The following is a 27,374-nucleotide window of genomic DNA, read 5'->3' on the forward strand; positions in this document are numbered from 1 at the left end:
GACTTGCCTATGTTCATGCTCAGTTCACTACAAGCTCTCTGTCTAAATCCTGGTGCTTGGATGATTCACCAAGGCTTTGAGATCTACCTTGTCCTCAAAGCTGTTCTTCCCTGGTTTGATCCAAATACACCAGGTGTAGAAGTAACCACACACCTGTTTGTGAGCACAACTACCAGCTTCAATTCCTTCATTTCCAAAGCAGCAGCACAATCCCCACACTGACACTGAAGGTGTTTAACACTTTAGAAAGTTTTCAAGCAGCATTCAGAATCACAGTTTCTCTACAAATGAAGAAATTAAACTCATTACTTGACAAGATGGAAGATGAGTCGTTCCAAGGTATTGTGATTTGCTTGTGGGAGCTTCTCCAGGACACTGTAAATGGCACAGAGTTGCTCCTGTTTCTCTGGCAGTTCTGCACAAAGGGAGAAAACACAAGATATTAATTGCTGTGCTAGGCTAGTGGAAAGCTTAAAATTCCTAAATTCTGATAAGTCTTACTGTCATTTCATTTAGCAACTATTATAACTGACTGGTAAAGTCCCCCTCATGGCACTGCAATTATCCTGCATTTTCAGGAGCTGCTGCTGTTAGCAATCATCAAGTGTCACACTAAGACCTCCAACACCATCTAGGGTGCCTTAATCCCACTGAAGTTAAAAGAATCTAGGTATTAAAAGTATCTGTATATCCAGATCTCGTTCAGAATAACAAGAAAAACCCTTCCTGAAAGAAAACTTGTTGACATCCTTATTCTGTTTTTAGAAAGAGCAGCTGTAAGTGACACATTAAAAATAAAAAAAGAATCCAAGATGAAGCTAGAGGAGAAATTCCCTGAGGAGTGTTTCATGTAAAATGTCTAAAATCATTGTTTTAAGTGCACTGGAAGGAGCTGTTTAGTCAGCATGAGCATCTTAAGAATTTCTTTTCCCAAGGACACAATGAGTTAAAGCAGAAATGTTTGAAGAATGGTTTTTAAACCTACCTACAGCTCTGAGAAAATCATTGTACTGTGCTGAGGTCATCAGTGGGTCTGGCAATTCCCTCAGCCACTGCTTAAGGATCCCTGTGATGGTGTGAATAGGGTAATTCTCCAGTTTCACTGAGTTTGGGTCTGAAATGAAATGTTTTATTTAGAGCAGTTCATTCCTTTGATGCACACAATGAGACCCCATAGAAATGAGATTAGGAACATTCTAATCTCCTGTTCACAGAATCCCAATTACTATCTGCTGCCTATTTTTAACTTCTGAATTGAATTGATAAATCTGATAACATGATGGCCAAGGTGTTGGGGAACATGAGGTTCACAGCTTCTATCAAAGCCACTCTGGAATTCAACATCCAGGAAAAGAGATTTTAATCTTGCTAGAATACAAACACCATGATCATAAATTCCCAAATGACGTGTAAGGAGGCCTCTTGGACACTCAGTATGTACAGCAGTGCAAAGAAACTTTACAAATATTTCATACCTACTAAGTGGACAATTCAGAAGTTAAAAATAGGCAGAAGATAGTAATTTAAAGGTATTAAACAGCTTTTGGCAGCCAACAAAACTAATACAGCTGAACAGTCAGCAAAAAGCTGCTTTTAAACACTAAGTGACAGATACTTTCAGGTAGAAGAGAATTGCAGGGAAAAGTGATATCATGCAATGACATGCAAAGAGTCAACACTGCCTGGACCTTCTTGCAGCATCTGCTTCAGCTCCTTCATGCGATTTGCTGATCCTGACTTCCTGTAGATGCCTTCAGTGTAGAGCCCGTGCATCTCCACGTACTCCAGCAGCTTCTCCATGACCACGGGCACCGAGTTCCTCTCGCTGGTCAGGGCGCTCACGCACACCCCGAAGTGTCCCCGCAGGGACTCGGTGTCCTGCTCGCCCTGGGGGTGACACAGTGTGAGCCCTCTGCCCCTGGGGTGACACAGTGTGAGCCCTGGGGTGACACAGTGTGAGCCCTGGGGTGACACAGTGTGAGCCCTGGGGGTGACACAGTGTGAGCCCTCTGCCCCTGGGGTGACACAGTGTGAGCCCTCTGCCCCTGGGGTGACACAGTGTGAGCCCTGGGGTGACACAGTGTGAGCCCTCTGCCCCTGGGGGTGACACAGCTGTGAGCCCTGGGGGTGACACAGTGTGAGCCCTCTGCCCCTGGGGTGACACAGTGTGAGCCCTTGGGGTGACACAGCTGTGAGCCCTCTGCCCCTGGGGTGACACAGCTGTGAGCCCTGGGGTGACACAGTGTGAGCCCTGGGGGTGACACAGTGTGAGCCCTGGGGGTGACACAGTGTGAGCCCTGGGGGTGACACAGTGTGAGCCCTGGGGTGACACAGTGTGAGCCCTGGGGTGACACAGCTGTGAGCCCTGGGGTGACACAGTGTGAGCCCTCTGCCCCTGGGGTGACACAGTGTGAGCCCTGGGGGTGACACAGTGTGAGCCCTCTGCCCCTGGGGTGACACAGTGTGAGCCCTGGGGTGACACAGTGTGAGCCCTCTGCCCCTGGGGTGACACAGTGTGAGCCCTGGGAGTGACACAGTGTGAGCCCTGGGGGTGACACAGTGTGAGCCCTCTGCCCCTGGGGGTGACACAGTGTGAGCCCTGGGGTGACACAGTGTGAGCCCTGGGGTGACACAGTGTGAGCCCTGGGGTGACACAGCCGTGAGCCCTGGGGTGACACAGTGTGAGCCCTGGGGTGACACAGCTCTGAGCCCTGGGGGTGACACAGCTGTGAGCCCTGGGGTGACACAGCCGTGAGCCCTGGGGGTGACACAGCCGTGAGCCCTGGGGTGACACAGTGTGAGCCCTGGGGGTGACACAGCTGTGAGCCCTGGGGGTGACACAGTGTGAGCCCTCTGCCCCTGGGGGTGACACAGTGTGAGCCCTGGGGGTGACACAGTGTGAGCCCTGGGGGTGACACAGTGTGAGCCCTGGGGTGACACAGTGTGAGCCCTGGGGGTGACACAGCTGTGAGCCCTGGGGTGACACAGTGTGAGCCACTGTCCCTGGGGGTGACACAGTGTGAGCCCTGGGGTGACACAGTGTGAGCCCTGGGGTGACACAGTGTGAGCCCTGGGGTGACACAGTGTGAGCCCTGGGGGTGACACAGTGTGAGCCCTGGGGGTGACACAGCTGTGAGCCACTGCCCCTGGGGTGACACAGTGTGAGCCCTGGGTGACACAGTGTGAGCCCACTGCCCCTGGGGTGACACAGTGTGAGCCCTGGGGGTGACACAGTGTGAGCCCTGGGGTGACACAGCTGTGAGCTCACTGCCCCTGGGGGTGACACAGTGTGAGCCCTGGGGTGACACAGTGTGAGCCACTGCCCCTGGGGTGACACAGTGTGAGCCCTGGGGGTGACACAGTGTGAGCCCTCTGCCCCTGGGGTGACACAGTGTGAGCCCTGGGGTGACACAGTGTGAGCCCTGGGGGTGACACAGTGTGAGCCCTCTGCCCCTGGGGTGACACAGTGTGAGCCCTGGGGGTGACACAGTGTGAGCCCTGGGGTGACACAGTGTGAGCCCTCTGCCCCTGGGGGTGACACAGTGTGAGCCCTGGGGGTGACACAGCTGTGAGCCCTGGGGGTGACACAGCCGTGAGCTCACTGCCCCCTCCCTGCCCCATGGCTTCCTGCCACAACCCCCTCATGCTTCCAGAAGCTACAGCTGAGTGCTTTATTCTGCCTTGGATCAGAAGGCAGATTTGCTGAGCTGCAGCAATAAAGAGCCTTTATGGTTCACACTGCAGGATTGCTTTATCAGCTTGGCCAACACTGCACACACACTCTGTGAGAAGGGTTCCTAAATTAGCTCAAGCATCACCTCCTAGGAGAATGCTGCTTCTGCAGAGGGTCCCTCTCTCACTGAGGAGGGAACTGTTTAAGCCATTTTTATTCAGTATCTGGGCATCCACTGTTCATTTACTGAGAAATAAATGCAGGATTTTACATGCAGCACTTCTGGTAGCACAGAACCCCATCCCACATCCACAGGCCTTACCTTTTTCCCACAAGAGGTACAGCTGCTCTGGATTTTGGACATGCACTTCTTGTGACAAGTCAGCTTGCACACTAGAGAAAGGAGCAATTGTTACAAGCATCTAAATCACACTTTGTACCCTAAATCCCCTTTTCTACATGGCCTGTTCACTCACCACTGCACAGACAGGCCTTCTCCATGGGCCAGATGTAGGAGGAGCAGTGCTCACACGACTGCCGGATGCTCACTTGGTAATTTGTGAACACGTGGCCATTGTGCTCTTCAATCTGGTGAGAGACAGCAAGGAACCAGTGAACTCTTCTTGCCTTTTAAAAATTATTATTATTATTTTTATAAAAGCCTATTATTATTAACAAAACCATCCATTTCCACCTTTTATTTTACAATCATTTCACCCTGAAACCAAATTTCACCCTATCTTAAGGAACTTAAGTTTGCTGGAACATTTCATAATTGACTTGCTGCCTTAAAGTTCATCAGTAAAAGAGCTGTAGTAGTTTTGTTATAAATATTTAGTATTTGTTCTAAACAACCCATGCTTGAAAAAGCCTTAGACTTTAAAAGAAGCTATGGACAAGCAAGAAAATGCTTGATCCCACCTATCACTGCATGAGAAAGATCTCTGCTTTGTGAAAACTGGTTTTGTATTGTCACATCTTCATAAAAGAGGTAAGTGAATGAGCATGCAAAACAAACCAGAATGTCAGTACAAAATCAAGCTCTTCAGAGGGTGTTTGTGTTCTGTGAGTGCACCTGAGGACTTGGGTTATTGCAGAAAGAAAACACTTACTGCACGATCCTGCTTCCGTTTCTTCTTCTGGGCTTTGGTTTGCTGCAAAGGGAAACAAAACTGGCCTTAGTCTTTGAAATTCAGACATCCCATTCCTTTTTTCTCCCTTTATTGAGTTTCCCAGGCTTTACTTCACCTCCAGACCTTGAGACACTATCCTGCAGCTTCAGCTGGGTTTGAGGGTTGTCTGAGCTCACACTATCAACTTCCTAAAAACCAACTGAGCTCACTGCCTGATGACAAAGCAACTCCATCTCTCAAACCTCCAGAGAACTCCTATGTTTTCACCAAAGAAAATGCACACTTTCAGATTCTGAAAATATTAAGTTTAAAAAACAACAATTCCATAAAGGTGTAACAGCAATCAGAATTTGTTACACACATGATGTGTGTATGGCAAGTGTTTCCCAAATAATTAAGAATGCCATGGAAAAGGTTTTTGAGATAACACAGGTCCCCTAAATTAACAGAGCAACAGTGTTTCATCACACCATAAACCAGCAACAGAACAACTTTCATACCTTGGGCTGCTCAGGTTCCTCTTTCTTTGTATATCCTCTAATGAATTCATCCAGAAGGGATAGAAAGAGATTCAAAACCAGCTTGACTTCTTTCTCTTCCCTTTTTTTGGCCAGGTTTGTAACTAGGAGCTGGTAATTTTCCACCAGATCTTTATAGCCAACATGGATTTGTCCATTCTAAAGAAGGAAAAATACTTGTCAGACATTCCTTTTTAATACTGTTGAGACAGTTTCATATTTTCATGTACTTAAGCTCAGAGGTGAAAAAGCACAGCCATGATCAAAGACAAAGATAACAGCCCATGACAGAAACAAGTTAACACACTTCCCTCCTGCACTGTCCAACAGCACTTGGCTGACACAAGGCAGTGTCAGAAGAATATTGGAAAAGCTGTTGGCTCCTCTCTTCAGCATTAGGAGGCTGAAGACAGCAAAATCCATCCATTTCTAAAAATAAATTTATGGCTGAGTGAATGAGCAAAGGAAAACAAAGCAGGCTGCTTGAAATTACAGCAGAGCTGTAAAATGAGTCAAACATTCAGCTCTGAATTCTGTGCTGAGAATTGCTGAAGTGCTTTGTTGAAGAGCTGCAGGCCAAGCCTTTAACCTGCACACTCAACTCATTTATTGCCTGCCAACTTCCCTTGATTGAGACTTACTACTTACAGGAGCAGAGTACATGGTCTTGATGTTTCCTCTGAACTTCTCTGTGGCTTCAAAAAACAAACATTCAACACCAGACTTCTGGGAGCGTAAGTCATTGATCTAGAAAAAAATACATCTGCATCAGATTTTGTTAAAAAAAGAACATCTGAACAGAGTTAAGCTTCAGTGGCTGGGCTTAGTCATTTGTGACCAGTCCAATTATTTAAAACAACATTTTTTTAATGCCCTGTGCTGATGATACAAAACAGTAGAGTTGGATAGCTGGGCATTAGAGAACTCTCTATTTACAACTTTTGCTGGTTTTTTAATACAAGTTTTGCTGCCCACTCATTTGTAAACAAAGAACTAACATGAATGCCCTGTATTGTATTTAATGCAATATTATGCATTCAGTGACTTGAGGAAAAGAACAGAAGGATGCAGAGTAACTCAGTCAAACCATCCAATCAATTCCCTTTTCTTTAAATTATAACACAACTTGCACCTAGACCAGCAGGCTTGAAAATACTATATAAGCAATGAACAAAGGTCTGAATTTTCATGGCTGGGAGCTTTCACCTTGTTCAGGAGGAACTCATCCAGGTGTTTGAGCTCGTTGGCGTTGGCAATCTCCCGCACCATGGACGCGCGCCAGTTCTGGGACGCGCTGGAGATCTTGCTGATCTTTATGGTTCTGTTCTTCTTGGCTTTGCTGCTCTCCTTCCCAGCCTGGGGGCGGCCTGGCTGCCCCGAGGAACCTGCCAAAGAAAGGGATCTGGATGCTCAGGCAGGGTGAGGGAACTCTGCAGCATTTGTTTCCTCACAGGAAGATGCACTGTGCTGAGGGTTAAACCACCAAACTCACCCTCTGAAACTTTCTGGACACCTCCTGTGTCTGTAAAGAGGACACAAGACACCAGGGAGAGGCCATCTCCTTCCTCAATCACATCAGGACTCTCCTTTGCAATTTTCTTGTCTGGCTTTTTCCCCAAAAGTCTCCGCAAAGGGCTTTTGAAAGCAGACCTGAATACAAAAGCAGATACAAGTCTGTCCCGTTAGGAATGGAAGCTGGCTCTGCCACAAGAACAGGCTCTTAACAATAACCCACCACAGGATTCACAACTATGGGGAATATTTAAGGCCCAACCTGCAGAAAAACTGAGCAGCACAAAAAAAAGGAAAGACAATGTGAAAGCACTCGTGGAGTTTCTGGTATTTACAAGACCAGAGCACACACACAGCCCCTCACATATCCACAACATCACTTCTGGCTCAGGAAGTCTCTGGGCTGCAGAATGCCAGAGGCTGGAGCAGGCTAGGGAAGCAGCATTACATGCTTGATGGGCTCTTCAGCTTTTCTACTAGTGTTGTATTACACTACATGAACCTTTAATCCCAGCTGTAAGTTGGTTCTTATTTTAAAAAGAACCACTTCACAGAAAGTGTTATGCAAGCAGAGAATCTGTTCCTCAGCAGGCTCAGATATCACACTCAGGGCAACACGAAGCAGCAACACAGCCACTGGTGTAGCTGATCCCAGCTTGTGCTCTGCACAATCAAGGTGTCCAACTCAAGAATCAATGGAAAATCTATTTTTTTTCCATTTTCTGAAAGCCAGGTCAGTCACACACACAAGCCATACTTGGCATCCCCTTGCTGACTCGCTGGCTGCATGGGAATGGCCGTGTCCGAGCTGGGGAAGTGGTCACTGGGCTTCTTCTGCACAGGGCATTTCTTGTTGCCTTTTTCTTCTTCAATTGGCTCTGGTGACAGCTACAGGAGAGAGGAGGGGTCAGAAACTGCATTTTGAGTGACACAGATTCTTTAAATGGTTTAAAAGCTAGAATGGTGAAGTTTACTTCATCAAGACAAAACACTTTATCCAATATTAGCTTCCTAATACAAGAGCCAATGCTTTGATCAAGGATCCATTTATTAAAAAATATATTTTCAAATATTTCCTGATGATTGTTTTTACATTGGTATCAAACAAAACCAAAATCAACCTGAAGCCACACAAATACACTACAGACAATTATTCACAAATCTTTAATATTTATAAACAATAATTAAGTATAAATATGCACAATAGCATCAGTACCTGGTTCATGGCAACAGTCTGGGCCAGTGCTGAAAGGTCACTTAACGAAGCTGAACTCCCCTTCTTCCTGTAGTAAGAGAAGTTTCAGAATATATATTTTAATAAAGTCTGTGGACTCTTCACATCTTTTAAATAACCCACATATCAACACTACATCTGAGTCAGCCCTTGCAATTTACTTTTACATGCAAAATGTACTGGAGAAGTGAAAAAGCATGGGAATGTCAGATTTCCTGCCATATCAGAGGGATGATGCTTGCAAGCTGCAGGTCACTAAAACCTTGTTTTCAATGGGTAAAAGACACATGAAAATAAACTCCAGACACTATTTCAACTAATGCCCTGACTCCTTCTTTTAATACAGCCAGGCAGGCTTTGCAGCTTTTGTGAGCTTCTGAAAACATTCTGCCCATCCAGATTCACTGCAGGGCTGGGAGCCAAGGAAAAGCAGGAGTTGCTCACAGCTCCATGTGCTCCCACAACATGGCCCAAATGTACAGGCTCTCAGGAGTCCTCCATTGATTTTTAAACATTACAGATACCTGTTTTATCAGTGATAAAAAAGGAAGCTGCCCTTACTCTAGCTGATCCTGAGGAGACTTATCCACACGTATCCTTCCATCCAGAGACTGACTCAGCACATCATTCTGGCCAGAGTCAGACTGCCTCTTGCCTTTCCACTTCTCTCTCTTGTACTTTAGCTTCTCTGGGTCATCCACATATCTCTGGATTGCAGAAGTGTTGCTGTCCAGGTCTTTGGCTGCCCTCTGCCTCCTGTTTCTCTCTGCCCAGCAGTCAGCAGGGCCATGAAAGCTGCCACCAGCAGACAGTGTGCTGTGAACTTTCAGTGCAAGATCTGTGGGCCTTTCAGGGCAGGTAAAGCTTTGGCTGCTTTTTATTTGGTTATTTTGATTCTGTTGTGGTTTTGTTCTATCAGCTGCCCTGTCCTCTGCCTCTGATCCAGGTGGTTGCTCAGGAACAGAATCACTTTCTTTTATCTCACTTGATGGTGGAGTATCTGAAAGAGTTTTTTCTTCACTTGGACTTTTCTCTCCCTCACTGCTTCCCTGAAGGGCATTATCTTCTTGTGCTGTGGATTTCTCTGTCTCTGGAGCACTTTCCAGGGCTTGTTCAGAAACAGTTTGCTCCTCGTGGCACAATGCAGACGGTCCCTCCACGGACAGGAGCGCATGCTTGTTCTGCAAGTCGTTGTGCTCCAGCCCCCTCTGCCGACGGGATTCCCGCTTCTCCCGGCTGTTGCTCACTCTCTCCGAGCCCTCCACCGTGTGCTTCTGGCTTTTCTCAGACGAGCTCAGCTTTTCAGCTTGCTCATTCTGAGCTTGATCTTTATCTTCAACAGCGTGATCTGTCTCTGACTCGTGTTTCACATCTGTTGCTGGCTCACTCTGCTCATCCTTGCTCTTATCTTCATCTATGTTGGACGTCTTGCTCGTATCTTGCTCTTTGTCTTCATCTTCCTGCATTTCCTTCTGCTCTTCTTGAGCTTTCTGCCTTTCTAGAACCATCTTCTGGTATCTGTTAAGAATTTTTAATATGAAAACACAAATCCTTAATGCCCAGGGGTCAAAAAAACCCCACCAACTGCTTAAATGCAGCTCAAAGAGCAGCACAGACCCAAACTACAGTTTGGGATTGCAGGGAGGTGGCAGGACTGGCAGCACCAGTGCAGCTGAGCTGAATAAAGCTGAAATCCTGAGCACTTATCCAGTGTCCACACTCCACTGACCACTTGATACTGACTGAAATATCACAAGGCAGTAACTGCCTTAAAGTTCATACAATCCCAGAATGGTTTGGCTTGGGAGGCACCTTGAAGATCATCTCATTCCCATGGGGATGAGACACCTTCCACTATCCCAGGGTGTTCCAAACTCCACCCACCCTGGCCTTGGACACTTCCAGGGGCAACCACAACTTCCTTGGGCAACAATTTACCAAGTTGTTGACTAAGTCACCCCACCACACAAACTGAGCTTGGCAGGTGAAGCCAGGTGATGAATTGATGTTTTCATGCCACGTTGCTCCTTCCCCTTTACCTCTTCCTCTGCAGGTGCCCCCTGACCAGGGCCTGCAGGAGACAAATCCTCCTCCTGAGCTGCAGGAAGCGTTTCCTCTGCCGGTGGCGCCTCCAGGCCGCCTGGATCTCGATGGCAGCGTTGTTCCTCTGCAGGGCCATCCTGACACGGCGCGAGCGCCAGCACGCCTGCAAAGGGACGTTCTGAGCTGAGGGAGGGCTGCCTCGAGGTGGGGAGTGCCCATGACAGGGTTGGTTTGTTGTTATTAGGAAAATAACAACAGTTATTGGTGTTCTCAAAGATACCTGTAAAACAACGGCTGCCTGCCGCATCCTGAGAAAGCGTCTCCTCTCCAAAACCATCCTGAGCCAGCTCTGAAGGAGGATGATTTTCCTGATCACTTCTTTGTGTAGTGTATCCTGTAGTATCTGTCGTTCAGCCTCTTTCATAAAAACCTGTTCAGTTAAAGGAAAGTTCATCAAGGAGTTAACTCCTTTCAGCCCCCACTGGAACTATAATAACAGATAGGGTAATGGTTTGGTACCACTGCACCAAACCTTACTGGCTGACAGCTTGCCCAAAAGATAAAAATCCTTTTAAATTTCAGAGTTTGGATTCTAAAATTTGTACCTGTCCTTACAGCCTTCAAATCACAGAACCCTTTCAAAATGTAAACATTGATCTGTTTGACAAATGCCAACAGCAATGATTTCCCAAACTATCTATATAACATGGATTTGTAGTGTAGTCAAAAAACCAGGTTGGCATCAAAACCAAGGGGTCAGGTATAACCTCTGTGTCACCACTTGCAAGAGGTAAAATAGCCAATCTGGGTACATAAAACAGAGAAGAGTAACATTTCTAAATGAACTGCACTGAATTTGGAGTGTACAGCAGTGGTTCTTACTGCCTTACAGAAAGTTTCACAGACCTTGGTCTTCCCTATTTGATAGTAGTTTTCATTCAGTTTTAGTTTATTCAAATAAGCACAAATGTCTTCCTTGGAGGCTTTGGCATTTTTGGGCAGTAACACCTGAAACTGGTCAATGAATTCCTGTAAAAAACAGAGACAGCAAGAGACCAAAGTTAGAAAGCAACTCCCAAGTTTGGAGTTTTAGCTCTAAAATAGAAATCTATTTAAGACAATGAAGCTACAGGGTTCTGAAAATACTCACCTCTCACTACAAACTGAGCTATTTCTCCATGTAAAATGCAGGCTACAGTCAGCCTCTGTTAATGGGAAAGATCACCTGGATGTGATCTCTCAACCTACAGAGTTTTTTACAGAAAACTAATTCCCACATTAGACAGCATGACTGCACTCAGAATGTTTCTTCCTGGTTGTGTGAAGGGAATTTACTGGCAGACAACCCACAACAGTTTAACTATGACTTTTTACCATGCAGGCTCTCTCAAAACTTCAGTGCATTTTTACAGCTCATCCCAAGTGGTCATGAGCCTCATACAAAGAGACACTCAAGATGTGTTTTCAGATATTCCTGTGTTGGGAATTTAGCTGCTAGAAAATGGAAAAGTACAAAGTCGTGGCTGATTCCAAGTCCGGCACCTGCACAGATAGCAGTGTCCTTGGGCCTAGCTGTGGTAGGATAACAAACAGTGAAAGAGGCATGAGAAAAGAGACATGTAACCCCCCTAAGGAATGAGGAAGAGTTGATGGTATAGTTTAACCAATAGATTGCTTAGCTTACAGAATATTCATAAGCTTATTACTCGCTGTATAAGTGTCTGATGCTCTCTTCAATAAACGGAATTTGCTTATCACTCATATTGAGTGTCTGAGTCTCCCCTCACCGACAAATGGCTCGGCCCCAACAAAGGCCCTCATTTTTTCTCTGTGACATTCCTGAAAGCACAACTCCCTTCCAGCTCCCACGTACCTGGAATGTGTATTTGGCACTGTAGCCAGACCTCCTGATCCGCACAGTTTCCAGCATGCCCGTGTACCGTAACTGCTGCAGCACCAAGCTCTCATCAAAGAGCATCTCCCTCTGTAAAGGACCAGCAGAAAACAGCAGTGAGAGCCTGAGGAGCCTGAGCAGAAACAGAGATTCCAAGGCTGAGGCCTGGATCTCAGCAGGCAGCTCAGCCTGAGGCAGCCTCACCTTCTCTGCGTTGGAGCGGATGCAGCGGATGAAGAATGGCTCAGCTCTGCCCAGGGTCTCCAGCAACTTGTTCAGTGAAGACTGAAATGAAAAGTCACAAAAGTTTTTCTTCAGGATAGCATTTTGATGGTGATTTGGTGTTTGACAGCAGGATAGCTTTTCCCTCAGGAATCAGGTTGTTTCAGGTCTCGTGGCTGTACAAAATCCAAACAGATTCTGCCATATTGCTCAGCACATCCCTGTGTTTGGTATTTGCTTTTAGCTTTTCTCAAGAGAATTTCAAGCAGGGTTTGAACATCCTCTCGTGCTCTCACAGTAGCACTAGATCTGTATATAAGGATGATCAGTGTAGAGAACTGACATTTCATGGCATCAATGGCATCTCAAAATGTACTCTGACTTTCATCAAGCATAAACCTCACCTCAAAAAACCTCAAGAATAAAACCCACTTGGTTTTCCAAGCAAGACCAGCCCAGATCAGCCCAGCAGGGGCTGTTCCCTGAGGTTTGTCACCCACCTGGAACTGGGCACTTATGCTGGGGGGCTTCTTCTTCTTGTGCAAGTGCAAAAGGGACTTTGTAGTCCGGTCATGCAGAGTCATGCTCATGATGAGCTTCAGAGATTTGGAATCCAGCAAGTTCTACAAAAAAGTTTTCATAATCAACAAACTGCAAGTCTTTCAACTAAAAGGGAAATATTTTCTCTGAAATGAGTCAGAATGAAACCAGCTACCCAGAGTTCCACATTCAGTGACATGTTATATTTCATGATTATTTCTATTTTGGGTCAAAACATTTCTTAGGAGTGAAACTGTTTCACTGCCCTGTCCCAAGAGTGTAAGGTGAACAACGGGAATCACACAATCACTGCATTTGCTTCCCTGACTTGGAAATTACTTTATACACTTATGACATCTTCATATCTGTCTAATTAAACAATTCTTATTAAAGAGAACATTCACCTACTTTTCAGCTTGTCAGGATAAATTACACAACTTTCCTACACTATAAAACAGTGGTGAAGTGAGTTCTGTCAATCAAAATGAAATTCACAGTGCAAAAAAGCCCACACGCAAGAGAAATCTAAATTTTCTGATTACCTTGGGAATGATCTGCTTTTGCTTGACACCTTTACTTTTCCTGTGAAAATATTAAAGATAATTTAAGAAAAAAAAATGCACATGATTTTTGATTATTTCAGCAAGCCATAAATTGGTGCAATTTATGAGGCAAGGTAAAGGACAGAAGAAAATGAGCACAACAGCACCAGGGTGTGTTCATGCATTATTCTTACAAGTCATCAATGCAAGAAATGCAAACTGCTCTGCAACAAGAACAATTTCTTTTTCTTAAATAAACTCTGTAGGTATTGGAAGCTTTCAAAAGTGAAACATTACATCTGAAGTTAAAGCTATTCAAACCCGCATTGATGGACAGGTGACTCTAGAGTGAGTTATTCTCTTTAGTATGGTCATTAAACTCATTACAACACAAGGCCTAGCAAATAGAAGTGCTCAGTTCAGAAGTTACAGCTGCTGGCACCAGGAGCTCTGTGGAAGAACCCAAGTGCTCCCAGTTGGACAATGAATGTCCCAGGACAGGGACTCTGGAATGTCTGAGCAGGACACACACAGAAGGTGAAGCAGGGGAAGCTCTCACAAAGAAAGCTGCAGCTCAAATGCTGGTTCTAAGCACATTAACTCTGTGATATAGGGCAGGTTTCTGCTCTGAACCACCCAGTTTACATTTACTTGTACAGCACAGATTAATTTCCTTACACACACACAGAACTGCAGATGTAAAGGCTCTAAACCCAGGAATACATCCAGCACCAGCACCCTGAATTTCAGGAAACATTTGTCACACCTTGAGGGAGATCTCACTATTGAATATTTTGTAACAATAAGCTCATATTAGACATATTATAGACATAATATGTTATAGACATATAATAGACATATTTGGAAGCTTATACTTTAAGCTTTAAGTATATAAAGCATATACTTTAACAGCTCCAAGTATGTCTAATATTATATGTCTATAATATGTTATAGACATATTATACTTGGAGCTTTTAAAGCAAGTTCACATGAGAAATGGGTTTAACTTCCAGCTAATGCAATGAAGCAAGGCGTTCTCTACCAGAAGGGATGTTTTCTTTTTAATTGTCTTGTTTGGCATTTTTCAAAAGACAAATTTGGCACAAGCATCACTTTTAGGGAGTGGAGAAACTGCCTGGTTCTTGTTGCACTTGCAAAGCCATAGGCAGAGCACTCACAGGAGGTGGGAGCGGTGTTGAAGCTGACTGAGGGACCGAAGCAGCTCGCAGGGATCATCACCCTGCCAGGGCAGTCCTTTAATACTGGCGATGATTTGTTCATGCATGTCTCTAAAATGATCCACAGCAAAACACAGGTGGCAAACAGAGATACACAGCCGTGAGAGAGGGGGAAAAAAGGAGTTAAAACCCCAAAAGGTTCCATCACCAAGTGTGCTCCAAAATGCAGCAGGTCAATCCCAGGCTACTTTTTCCTAAACATGAATGATTTGGATGACAAGTCAGCACTTTCTACTCCATCAGTGCTCTAAATTTTAATTGCCAGTCTCATACTCAACTTACTCTCTGATTCTACCTTCTAATGTCAATTCTTGAGCCATCAATTCAAAAAATGAAGGGAAATTTAGAGAGGTTAATGGTTATGGTTAAGCCAAGGAACCTTTTCAGTTTAATATAAGCTTCTTTATAACCAAGAGTAAACATTTTTACACAGAGATTAGACTACTAAAATGAGGCTACTTAAACACTTACAGCAGAAAAGTAAGTTATAAACAAACTGTTAGAGGGGTACTTGAAGAAATTTTGGGTTCCATTTCCATTCCAAACTTATTCATGTTTAGCTTTTCAAAGTAAGCCTGGGATGGTCCTTAATTCATGGCATGTCCCACTCTTCAAGCATGCACTGTGCTCTTGTGAAGTGCTGTGTCCTGGCACAGAACTTACCTTCTTTACTCTCCAGAGAGGCACAAACCAAAAATAACAGAAGTGTGAGAATCACTTCTGACTCTTAGGTGCTCTCCCCATTCTGAGCTGCTCCCAGAGGCAGCAGCATTGTTACACAGGGTTGTGGCTTCCCTGGGTACCTCTGAACTTTTCTGAATATTTAAGACATCCCAAGGAAACAGATCTGGTAAGCTGTGACCAATCCTTTCACACAAATTGGATATTTAGTTCTTTGTTTCCCCAAGGGATGGAGGCTGTCCAGGATGCAGAAATTAGGAAGCAGCATGAAGTCACTACTTTAAGTGCTCCATGGCTTCACTGTCACCCAGAGCACACTGAGAAAGTCACTGTGTCCTGGAAATGTGCCTCCCTGGCCTGGCAGTTCAGGCCTTTTGCTACTTACTTCTTGTTCTCACAAAAAGAAATGATGTCTTGGAAAGCATTTATATCGAAATCCTCAGAACAATCAAATGAGAAATCGAGCACTGAGAGGCTGCAAAAGGAACATGTACAAAGCCTAAATATCCATGGAAAGGCAAATCTCCCTACAGAGATACAGTTCTGTAAGACTGGCCCTGCCTCTGCCCCCTCCAGTGACCCAGACTGGCTGCAGAGGAGCACACAATGCTAAAAGCTGCACACAGCAACCACAGAGAACTCAAAAACCCAGTGGGGAATGGAAGTGAGGCTGTCCCCAACATGTGGTGGCTTTGGGTCTCACATAAAATAAGCCAGAGTGTTGTTTGGATGGTATTAAAAAGGCCAAAGAAAACAAGACAGAAGAAATAAAGCTTGCTTTCCTTGTGGAAAGATCTAGTTGAGATTAGATCTATGAAAATCCAGCTCAGCACTTCAGCTGTTCCCTGCAGGGGTTAGGGATTGTTTCTCACCGATAAACTTTTTCTACCGGCGTGTTGGATCTCTGGAGTTCTCCAAGGGGAACTCTGGGTCCTTGACGTACCACTCCTGTCAGGAAATAACCAAAAACCTGCATTTTGACAAAGATATGAGCAGGCAAAAACCCCCCAAAAACCACCAACTTCAGCAAGGAAAGAATCATCCAAGGGCCTGGAGTTTTATCCAGTCCTCTATCAAGCCACAGTGCTTGGCTGTTCAAGGTCCCATCTACCAGACAGGAAGCTGCAGCTGCTCAAATTTAGTTATTAACCCTGAATACTCATTTGATACTTCTCAGAGGTCTAGGAAGGTCAAAATTAGTGATAAGATGAGAATATCAGAATTACCACCTCCAACTTTCAAAAATAGGCCCTCAAGTCTGTCCCAGCCTGCTGGAAATGCTGCACTGACTGGGGAAAGAAAGCTGAATGGAACGCTCATTTATAGTAACCAATGTTCAACCTCCCTCCAATTAATTAACCATTTAAACATTTTCCACACTCAGTTTGCCTTCAGCACCAACATGCAGTTCCTTTGATGAGTTTTTGCCCACAGCTCAATTTTGCCTTTTCAGAGCATATGCAGAGCATTAACCATTTTCAGAGACGCATTTCTTGCAACCTGCACTTCCCAGCTCTACCAGCACCTTCCTGTGCCCTACCTGCGTTCCCCACCCTGTTTTGTACCTGCATTCCTACCCACTGCATTCCCTGTCATCCTGCCAGTTCCTGAGTCCCAGCATGCATTCCCCATGCCTTACCTGCTTTCAGCCCCCTACTGCATTGCTCCTCCACCTGGTCCATCATCTCCATCACTTCGGTCACCTCCTCTGTTTCCACCCCACTCATGTTTCTCTTTCTGTCCACTCGTCCTCACCTGCTTCCTGGTCATCCTGCTCCCAAACCCGCTGCCACCTTCCATCCCTGCCTTCCTCCACCCTGCTTCCTCAGCCTCTGTCCACCACTGTTCTTCCTCCTTCCAGCCTCCTTCCCACCCACGCTGTCCTGTCCATCTGACACTCCTTCCACCTGCCATTCCAGTCCCACTCCTGTCCACCCTCTCTTCCCAGCCCACTGCTGTTCCTTCATCCTGCCTTCCTGTCATCCCTGCCTTCCCACCATCCCTCCTGTCACCCTCCTCCGCCCACCTCTTTCCCTGGTCATCCTTCCCTTCCTGGTCCATCCTCCCCATCCCCACCTGCCATTCCCTGGTCTATCCTGCTGCTCCTCCCCTGTGTCCTACCCTCCTGATCCTGTCCATCCCTGCCATTCCCCAAACCCATCCCTGCCATTCCCCAGTCCCCCCCCTTCCCTGTCCATCTCCTTCCCCAGCCCCACCTGCTATTCCTTGGTCCATCCTGCACTCCTCGTCCATCCTGCCATTCCCAGCCCTCCACCTCTTCCTCCCAGCCCCACCTGCTGTTCCCTGGTCCATCCCTGACCTTCCCCATCCCACCACCTTTCCATTCCCTCATTCCCAGCCCCAGCTGCCTTCCCCAGCCATCCCCTGCCTTCCCTGGTCCATCCCTGCCCTTCCCATCCCCACCTGCCCTTCCCTGGTCCATCCCTGCTCTTCCCTGTTCCATACCTGCCGTTCCCTCGTCCATCCCTGCTGCTCCCTAACCCCACCTGCTGTTCCCCAGTCCATCCCTGCCCTTCCCATCCCCACCTGCCATTTCCTGGTCCCTCTCTGTCCACCCTCCCTTCCCAGCCCCACCTGCTGCTGTCCATCCTGACACTCCTCAGTCATCCCACCCTTCCCTGTCCCCCTCTCCTTCCCCAGCCCCACCTGCCATTCCCTGGTCTATTCCTGCTCTTCCCTCTTTCATACCTGCCGTTCCCTGTTCCATACCTGCCGTTCCCTAACACCACCTGCTGTTCCCCAGTCCATTCCTGCCCTTCCCATCCCCACCTGCTGTTTCCTAGTCCATCCCTGACACTCCTCAGTCCATCCCTGCCATTCCCCAGTCCATCCCCACCCTTCCCTGTCCCACCCCTCTCCTTCCCCAGCCCCACCTGCTGTTCCCTGGTCCATCCCTGCCATTCCCTGGTCCATCCCTCCCTTCCCAGCCCACCTGCCCTGTCCCCTCTGTCCACCCCTGCCCATTCCCAGCCCCCTGCTATTCCCTGGTCCATCCCTGCACTCCTCAGTCCATCCTGCCATTTCCCCGTCATCCCTCCAGCCCTGTCCTTCCCACGCCCCACTGCTGTCCTGGTCACATCGCCGCAGCCTGCCCACGAATCACCACCGTTCCATTCCTCAGTCCCACAGCCAGCTGTCCATTCCAGCAGCACATCACCTCTGTTCCTGTCCATCCTGCTCTCCCCATCCCACCCCAGTTCCCCAGCCCCACCTGCCATTCCCTGGTCTATTCCTGCTCTTCCCTGTTCCATACCTGCCGTTCCCTAACACCACCTGCTGTTCCCCAGTCCATTCCTGCCCTTCCCATCCCCACCTGCTATTCCCTAGTCCATCCCTGACACTCCTCAGTCCATCCCTGACATTCCCCAGTCCATCCCCACCCTTCCCTGTCCCACCCCTCTCCTTCCCCAGCCCCACCTGCTGTTCCCTGGTCCATCCCTGCCCTTCCCCAGCCCCACCTTCTATTCCCTGGTCTATTCCTGCTCTTCCCTGTTCCATACCTGCCGTTCCCTGTTCCATCCCTGCTGCTCCCTAACACCACCTGCTGTTCCCCCGTCCATTCCTGCCCTTCCCAGCCCCACCTGCTGTTCCCTGGTCCATCCCTGCCCTTCCCCATCCCACCCCTTCCCTTCCTCAGTTCCCCAGCCCCAGCTGCCATTCCCCAGCCCATCCCCTGCTGTTCCCTGGTCCATCCCTGCCTCTCCCCAGCCCCACCTGCAGTTTTCTGGGCCCTGTCCCTGCCGGCCTGGTTGAACACGGCCACGGCACGGAGGGCAGCGCGCAGCACGGCCCAGCGGAACACGGCCACCGGGTCCATCCCGATCAGCTCCCGCACGAAGGCGCTGTCGCTGCTGCGCAGCAGGGCCACGATGTCAGGCCTCATGTAATCCATGTTCTTCTCCCTGAAATCCTGAAAAACACCCACATGGAACCACAACAGCTCCCAGAAGCTCCCTGGGTTGACTGTTATTCTGTTTATTCAGAATAACAGTCAGCGTTACCATCCACTCACCACCGCCATCCCCCAAAAAACAAACCCAAAGTACCTCTAAGAACCCTTCTGATCCAGCCCATTCCCAAATTTTCTACATCCTGACAAAAAACTCCCAGAAAGACAAGGAATTTCCGTGCCCATCAGATCCACCACGTACTTTGATCTGGTATTTCACTTTGCCAGCAAAGTGGCGAATGATAAAAGCAGGCTCCATCACTGGGGTTCCAACAAAAAACTTGTTCTCCTCGTGCTGCTGTTTGAATTTTGCCAGCAGAGTTTGGTTGGTGGCATGTGGAAAACTGGGAATACAAGACAAAAGAGGTCAGCTATTTCTCAAATACAGGTATTTTTATTAGAATGAACATCTATTGTTGCTTGTGGAAAGTATTAATTGTCCAAGATCTTTCCACCTGCTTTGAATTTTAAAGGTGGGCTCAGTTTCTGGACCCAAACCAAGCAGCTCCATACACATAGAATATTCTGAGGTTTCAAGTGTAATTCAGTGTTTCCTCCCACTTCACCAGCCAAATTTAGTTTGCACCACATTAACTATTTACCACACTTGCTACTTAATGCTCCAAAGACTTACAGCCATGCATTTTACTGTAACTGCAGTTCCATGGTAAACCACAAACATGGAAGTTCCTAAGTTTGCATAGACCAAAGTTCAGTTTTAGCATCAATGTATTTCACCACCATACTGGAGTCATTAGAAGCAAACTCCAGAGTAAATCAGAGTCATAAATAACCCTTTGCTTCCCACAATGTATTTTTGTCCTTTCAAAGTCCTTCCCTCCTCCCTGCCACATGTTTTTGCAGATGTTTGTTCCTTACTTGCTTTCTTCATCCAGAAGATAGAAGAGACCAGTGGGCTTCTTGCTGATTAAGTGAATGCAGGCCACGTTATCAGTATAGTCAATATTGTGCCAAGTGATCCCTTCACTCTTATATTCCTCCTGTGTGGCTCAAGAAAATTCCTTTGTCAGTACAGTGCCCTGACCTTTGATGTCCTGTGGTTTAAGTGCTTCAAACACAGCCTTGGACAGGCACAGCCAGTGGAGTTTGTTAGTTCAGGCAGCAGAGACAAAAATAAGGAGAATTTATAAATAAGAACAGAGGAACAGGCACAGTGGCACAGATCAAAGGTCCTCAGGCACGTCACCCAGCAGGGTCTGTTTGGGGTGAAACTATTTCAAAACCAAAGCTGTGAAAGGAATGTTGTGCTGTGCTCTGCCTTCCCAGCAACCAGCCCAGGGGCCTGGAGTCAGACATTGCATCCTCAGCACTCCAGCAAAACTGGGCACACACAGAGGAGGAGCTTGAGTTTATTTGCTCTTCCATGGTTTTTGTAATATGGGAAATGAGAGTAGTTAAATATCAAGTTCCAGAATTTTCATATTGCACACTCAGAGAAAATAACAAGAAGTTTCAAAACAGGCAGTGAAGGCCTGCAGAACATCAGCACCAGAACTTCCCTCAGGAAGCAATGGATGTTGCTGAGGCTCAGAGCATTTGGAGCTCCCTGACAAGAGAACATGAAGCTCTCCTGCTGAAATGACAATCCCTCAAATGCTTGACAAGACAATCTTCCCACTAAGATACAAAAGCAAAATATCAGATTTTCTTAATGCTGCAAATACCCACAGGAAAAAGCTAATGATAAGGTAATAAAGTAAAAAAAAATGAAAAAGTTAAAATAAGAATCACACAGAAAATTAAGGAAGTTTTATGTTTAACAAAGGACAAAGAGCACCTCTCATGGTCTGGATGATGATGATGATAAATGCATTATTTTTAAGTAGGTGGAATTCAGTCTGCCCAGCACAGTGCACACCGTGTTACAGAACTGAAATGCTATTTTGCACAGACAAAAAAGCCTTTCTTTAAAAAGATATAGAGATCTCCCTGAGGGCCCTCAGGCTGCAAGAGATACAGGAAATGGGTCATTCAAGGATTAAGCTTATTTGGAAAAATGGCATTAGAAAAAAAAAAAGAAGACAATGTAACTATTTACTCTGGGCAGCCTGGATAACCAATTCTGTCCTAAGTTACAAAACAGGGACCTCAACATCATGTTTACACACAGAGTTTGGATGTTAGGTAATTTTATTTTCTTTAAAATGCTTGCCTAAAGTTGTTGACAAAGTACCACATACTAGAGAATGAGTCCTTTCAGCAGTGACCTGAGAACCTCACTTCTGCACAAAGCAGAAATAAAACAAATCTGGAGCAAAAAAAACCCTGCAAAACCCAGTCCAGGACAGGATCTGCTGTCAGGTGACAGCACCTGCAAACCAGTCAATCCCCACAGGCCAGGAGTTCAGCCAGGATCACAGCTGGGCCCCCTAAATGCACTTGGGTGGGAGAGGCAGCAAAAACTGGTTATTAAACACTTCCAGACTGCTAAAAATAAGAGAAGCTGTTTCCCAACCATTGAAACAAAAACACCCAAATCCAACCCCTCACCTACAGACTTCCAGTACCAAAGTTCACAGTTTAAGCTGAATTCTGTCTGGGATCACCTGGATGTTATCTTAGTTTTTGCAGTCAAGCAGAAACTTGGCCCTCTGAAGAAAAACCCCATTAGTAAAAGAACAAGCAGCAGTGAAAGAAGAAATTTTAAAAATAAAGACTTTCAGAAATATTCAAGCAATTGCAGAGTAAAGGCTAAGTTTGCATAATACACAAACACTTGATAAAAACAGGTTTCACTTCAGCCACTCTTATTTCTTACCTGCTCCAATTTGAAAATGTGCTGATTGAAATAATACTGAAGTTGCTCATTTGCATAATTTATGCAGAACTGCTCAAAACTGTTGGTTTCAAAATCTTCAAATCCAAAAATATCAAGTACACCAATGGACAGACACTAAAAGGAGATGTGGAAATCTAGTTACCAATCTGTCATCCAGTGCTTTAAAACAGATAAACAGCCCAGAAAGCACTGCAGTCTGTGCTGAAAAATTTTAAATATTTAATAGTTCTGTGTACTCTGAAAACAGAGATGATTAAATATTACCAGGAAATTTACCATGAGCTTGAGAAGTATTAAAATTGATCCCAGATATCACAATATATCATGTCTAGGATGGACTGTTAGGTGCCTGCAAAGGTTTGGTTTGTGAGGGACTTACTGTAACAGATTCCTCCATGTCCCTCTTGTTGAGGAGTGCATGATTGATCCTCAGAACAATCCAGTCAAACAGAGCACTGTACAAGGACTTGGCCATGGAATCTCGAGCTGTTATTGCCTGCAGATCAAACAATTTTCAGGACTTTGTTTAAAAAATAATCATTTCTGTTTCAAACCAGTGTCACTCACAGGTTACAACCCCAGCAGAGATCAATAAACCACAATTTGCCTTTAATTCAAACTTTCCAACCATCCCTCACAAAAAATTAAAAAAAATTAAAGTGTACCATAATAGCTTTTTTAATCCAAAAAAGCAAATTTCAGTTATTTAAAATCACTCCACAAGTGCTTTTATACTCACCTCATTGAGACTATATGGCAAAATAAGCTTATCATTAGCAGTCACAGTTTTTCTTTTTGTTAGCACTTCTACCAGGATTTCACGTTTAACCTTCAAAACAAGAGAACAAGAGCTGCTGTCACCATCCTGAGGGAGTTACCTGACTGCAGCAGTGGACATGCAACTTCTCCAGAGAAGCTCTTTGACACAGCCACATTTATCATCCATCAGCAGCTTTACAAGTCCTACAACTTGTTTAAATTATCCTGTTTACATTCACTCATTCAGATGTTTCCCTGTGGTCACATTCCCACACTGAATCTGTTCTTGCTCACCTCTGATTGGTGAGTCAACAGATTCTATTTCCATGCTGCAGGTTATATTCCATCTCTAACCCAAATAATCTCACTAATTTCATGTTCCCCCTCCCACAAGATCAATTTTGTGGATCACAAAGGAGATTTAGATACAGCAATTGGGATGGCTGAGTGAAATGCTGAGGTAGAACATGACAAACAGGTGTATTAATTAATTAATACTACAGAGAAATAGCATTAATCTCACTAACTTCATGTTTCCCCTCCCACAAGATCAATTTTGTGATCACAAATGAGATTGAGATACAGCAATTGGGATGGCTGAGTGAAATGCTGAGGCAGAACATGACAAACAGGTGTATTAATTAATTAATACTACAGAGAATTAGCATTAATCTCACTAATTTCATGTTTCCCCTACCACAAGATCAATTTTGTGGATCACAAAGGAGATTGAGATACAGCAATGGGGATGGCTGAGTGAAATGCTGAGGCAGAACATAACAAACAGGTGTATTAATTAATTAATACTAAAAAGATCTAGCATTAATCTCACTAATTTCATGTTTCCCATCCCACAAGATCAATTTTTTGGATCACAAAGGAGATTTAGATACAGCAATGGGGATAGCTGAGTGAAATGCTGAGGCAGAACATGACAAACAGGTGTATTAATTAATACAGAGAATTAGCATTAACAGCATTAATTAATTAATGCTAAAGAGAAATACTCTACTTTCAACAGCTGGGAGAGAATGTCCAACACTTCAGGAGGTCCCACGTCCAACCCTTCATCCCGACCTGTGGCTTTCTTCTTGTAGGTGACATTGCCCAAATACAGAATTGCTGAAAGGATTGAAAAGATCCTAAGGAAGAAAAATTGAATTATGTCAGAATTTTTCTTAAGAGAGTTCATTATGACAGGTTAGCAGAGCTAATTCTGCCTCAATAATCAGGCTGTAAAATCTCAAACACTCAGCTCTCCTCATTCCCTACAGAACTACTTTGATCCCTACATTGCAAGCCATGAGCAATAAATGCCAGTAACAAAGCTAACAGAATTGCACTTACTGTTTCTTTGTTGCTGAAAGGAAGCCAACCATCTCCATGGCTTGTTTTAATCTCTCAAATTCATGTCGGAGATCTTCCCCATCTTCAATTTTCAAGTTATGCTGCAAAGAGAAATCCAAAAAAAAAAGGCAAAGAGCGAAACCCAAACATCACAAAAAGCCCAGCACAATTTATTTTCCTTCCTTTCATCTCTGACCAACCCTTATCAATGCATTGGTAAAGCACAGATTACCTGGTTGAGGTAGAAATAATCTTCAGGTTGCTTGAGGTGAAATTCTTTACGCTCCTCCTCATTGACTCCAAGTAGCAAATAATAAAAGACATGGTAGTTCCTGCAAAGTCAATGCATTTCTCATGAAAATATAGAGGATTTTCTTTTATTCTGTATAATTCAAATGCTCTCAAACTGCTGAATTGATTTTAACTCTCTTGGAAAACTGCATTTCTCTCTTACCTTTCATCTTTTTCTTGAGAAACCAGACGAGATTTTTCAAGCAGGTATTTTTCAACCACAGCCCTAAGGAGGCACAGCAAATGAAATAACCATGAGGGCAAAGAGAAAAGACCTCAAAAACATCAGACAGCAACTGCCAAGAGAGTTCAAACAATGAGATCTGCACTAGAATGTGCAAGAGAAGAGCTTGGACACTGCTTGAAATCTAAACCAAGAATTTCAGTAGGCTCTGGAAGAAAGGAATATCCAAGGAATTCCTCTCTGCAGTGCTTGGGTTTAATGGAGATCACTTAAAACAGGCAGACCAAGCAAGGAAATGCTGAAACAAGACCCCCAGAGTGGTAACAATGTGTTATCCTGAATTATTAACACTTATCTGACAAGGCAAGCCAAGGCAAAACCCCAGAAATATCCCAGATATCTGCCTGATTCTCACCCCAATAAATCTGCTTTTTTTATTTTTATGTCAGTGAAAACATCAGCCTGGAATGGAAGCAGCCAGCAAACCCCTCCAGGGTGACAAAGTAACCTAAACAAGAATTCCAAGTCCTTGACAAGGGGCACAAGGATTGAGGACAAAGTTTGAGCATTTTTTCCTCAGGCTGAAGACAAAACAAGTTTATTCAAATTGGAGCAATCTGCTGAGCTGGTGTGGCTGGGTCTGAAAATATGTTAAATTTATTCAGAATAAAACTCAAGGCACATGTGGCACAGAGCTCCCAGTCACTCAAAAAATTGAAAATGAGAAGAAATCAAAGAAAAGAAACGTTGGAGCATCAAGGTCAGGGATTTCTCCACAATCCCTCAGAACCAGCAAATGTAGGCATTAAATATCTCATGTTTTAAGACCTTCAGATATAAGCACACACATTTGGTTAAGTAATTTTATCGTTTTCTTTATCTCTTTAGCTGATGTTTAAACTGTTTCTTTAAAATGGCTTCCTCAAATCTATTTCACTTCTCTCCATTCCTCTTAAAAATCCAGATCTTCTGTTTTTAAATGCAAAATGGAGAGGGCAGAAAGGCTTCATTTACCATGAAGGCAAAGACAGAGCAGCAGATCCTTAACATGGGCAAGCTGTACAGCAAAGTCAGAAAATTCAAAGTCAGAACATTCAAAATCAGAATATTCAAAATCAGAATATTTAAAATCAGAATATTGAGCATCACCTGACAATTCCACACAGCTCACTTTACAGAATTTTCAACTCCACAGCACCAAGTTATTTTCCTATAAGCAACAAGGCAGCATTTTGTGTCCCACAGAGGCTCCCCAGCTCCTAAAAGCCCAGAGATCACCCCAGAACCAGCTCACCCTGTACTTACCCCCTGACAATCCCATTCTCTAAATAGTTGACTTGAATGAACTTCCCAAAACGACTGGAGTTATTGTTATGTGCTGTTTTTGCATTTCCAAATGCCTGCAATAAAGCAAAATAAATTCATTTTCAATCAAACTGAATGTGTCAATGCACAGCTTCCCAAGCTCTTGTGTTCATTGTTCAGATTCCTGCTGGCTTCCAGAATAAATCAGAATATTGGGGGAATTGCAGCACAAAAAGGCAGCCTAGGAAGTTTCTCACAGAACTGTGTTTGTTATTTCACCCCTGCATTAATATTGGTGGGACTGAGGGAAGGGAATAACAATTTTAGATATTTTCAGGGGTACAGGACAGGTACAGAGTGCAAATCAGCCTCAAACAATAACAAAAATCAGAAACTCAGGGAAGACATTCAGCACAACCACCATGAAATCAACTCTTCCATGCAAAAGTCACAAACCACAACCTATTCCCCCATGGATTGCTATCAGAGAAAATAATTCACATTAAACACAACTTTTCTTCAAGAAAGACAGCACATCAATATCTCATTTATGAAGTTAGCATAGGAATTTTCAAAGTTGTGTATTCAAAAAAACCCAGGAAAATGACCACAGGTACAGAGTGCAAATCAGCCTCAAACAAATACAAAAATCAGGAACTCAGGGAAGACATTCAGCACAACCCCCATGAAATCACCTCTTCCATAGAAAAGTCACAAAACACATCCCATTCCTCCATGGATTGCTACCAGAGAAAATAATTCACATTAAACACAACTTTTCTTCAGGAGAGACAGAACATTAATATCTCATTTATGAAGTTAGCATAGGAATTTTCAAAGTTATGTGTTCAAAAAACCCAGGAAAACGACCACAGGTACAGAGTGCAAATCAGCCTCAAACAATAACAAAAAATTAAGACCTCAGAGAAGACATTCAGCACAACCCCCATGAAATCACCTCTTCCATGCAAAAGTCACAAACCACAACCCATTCCCCCATGGATTGCTACCAGAGAAAATAATTCACATTAAACACAACTTTTCTTCAAGAAAGACAGCACATTAATATCTCATTGATAAAGTTATTTATATAAGGAATTTATATATTAAAGTTGTTTATATAAGGAATTTCAAAGTTGTGTATTCAAAAAAACCCAGGAAAATGACCACAGGTACAGAGTGCAAATCAGCCTCAAACAATAACAAAAAATTAAGACCTCAGAGAAGACATTCAGCACAACCACCATGAAATCTCCTCTTCCATACAAAAGTCACAAACCACAAGCTATTCCCCCATGGATTGCTACCAGAGAAAATAATTCACATTAAACACAACTTTTCTTCAAGAGAGACAGCACATCAATATCTCATTGATAAAGTTATTTATATAAGGAATTTCAAAGTTGTGTATTCAAAAAAACCCAGGAAAACGACCACAGGTAGAGAGTGCAAATCAGCCTCAAACAAATACAAAAAAATTAAGACCTC

The 27,374-nt window shown here is 44.7% G+C and overlaps 1 protein-coding gene across 12 annotated transcripts in view; it reads right to left on the bottom strand.

Annotated features, from left to right (window-relative positions):
* MYO9B (myosin IXB) overlaps positions 1 to 27,374 on the bottom strand; it is a 56,125-nt gene that overhangs the window by 4,123 nt on the left and 24,628 nt on the right. For 4 of the 12 annotated variants that reach the window (XR_010442916.1, XM_064733965.1, XM_064733963.1 and 1 more), the window contains exons 4-37: positions 25,887 to 25,981; positions 24,561 to 24,623; positions 24,339 to 24,438; positions 24,107 to 24,207; positions 23,772 to 23,901; positions 22,740 to 22,829; positions 22,380 to 22,496; positions 21,980 to 22,114; positions 20,080 to 20,201; positions 19,403 to 19,544; positions 18,966 to 19,161; positions 16,103 to 16,178; positions 15,616 to 15,705; positions 14,490 to 14,600; positions 13,312 to 13,351; positions 12,730 to 12,852; positions 12,212 to 12,292; positions 11,987 to 12,097; positions 11,020 to 11,142; positions 10,394 to 10,543; positions 10,110 to 10,276; positions 8,632 to 9,588; positions 8,053 to 8,119; positions 7,594 to 7,724; positions 6,817 to 6,974; positions 6,531 to 6,709; positions 5,973 to 6,071; positions 5,307 to 5,483; positions 4,786 to 4,830; positions 4,150 to 4,261; positions 3,996 to 4,066; positions 1,689 to 1,887; positions 986 to 1,114; positions 310 to 415 (exon numbers count right to left, since the gene is read on the bottom strand). Coding sequence is in view for 11 of the 12 variants with exons in the window: in XM_064733965.1 (XP_064590035.1) it covers positions 310 to 415; positions 986 to 1,114; positions 1,689 to 1,887; positions 3,996 to 4,066; positions 4,150 to 4,261; positions 4,786 to 4,830; positions 5,307 to 5,483; positions 5,973 to 6,071; positions 6,531 to 6,709; positions 6,817 to 6,974; positions 7,594 to 7,724; positions 8,053 to 8,119; positions 8,632 to 9,588; positions 10,110 to 10,276; positions 10,394 to 10,543; positions 11,020 to 11,142; positions 11,987 to 12,097; positions 12,212 to 12,292; positions 12,730 to 12,852; positions 13,312 to 13,351; positions 14,490 to 14,600; positions 15,616 to 15,705; positions 16,103 to 16,178; positions 18,966 to 19,161; positions 19,403 to 19,544; positions 20,080 to 20,201; positions 21,980 to 22,114; positions 22,380 to 22,496; positions 22,740 to 22,829; positions 23,772 to 23,901; positions 24,107 to 24,207; positions 24,339 to 24,438; positions 24,561 to 24,623; positions 25,887 to 25,981 (4,793 nt within the window). In the remaining variant the exon portion in view is untranslated. The remainder of the gene's footprint in view (positions 1 to 309; positions 416 to 985; positions 1,115 to 1,688; positions 1,888 to 3,995; positions 4,067 to 4,149; positions 4,262 to 4,785; positions 4,831 to 5,306; positions 5,484 to 5,972; positions 6,072 to 6,530; positions 6,710 to 6,816; positions 6,975 to 7,593; positions 7,725 to 8,052; positions 8,120 to 8,631; positions 9,589 to 10,109; positions 10,277 to 10,393; positions 10,544 to 11,019; positions 11,143 to 11,986; positions 12,098 to 12,211; positions 12,293 to 12,729; positions 12,853 to 13,311; positions 13,352 to 14,489; positions 14,601 to 15,615; positions 15,706 to 16,102; positions 16,179 to 18,965; positions 19,162 to 19,402; positions 19,545 to 20,079; positions 20,202 to 21,979; positions 22,115 to 22,379; positions 22,497 to 22,739; positions 22,830 to 23,771; positions 23,902 to 24,106; positions 24,208 to 24,338; positions 24,439 to 24,560; positions 24,624 to 25,886; positions 25,982 to 27,374) is intronic. The other 8 variants (XM_064733968.1, XM_064733973.1, XM_064733974.1 and 5 more) reach the window with 5 other exon arrangements.

Source organism: Zonotrichia leucophrys, chromosome 28 (genome assembly GCF_028769735.1).
Source record: "Zonotrichia leucophrys gambelii isolate GWCS_2022_RI chromosome 28, RI_Zleu_2.0, whole genome shotgun sequence".
Lineage (NCBI taxonomy): Eukaryota > Metazoa > Chordata > Aves > Passeriformes > Passerellidae > Zonotrichia > Zonotrichia leucophrys.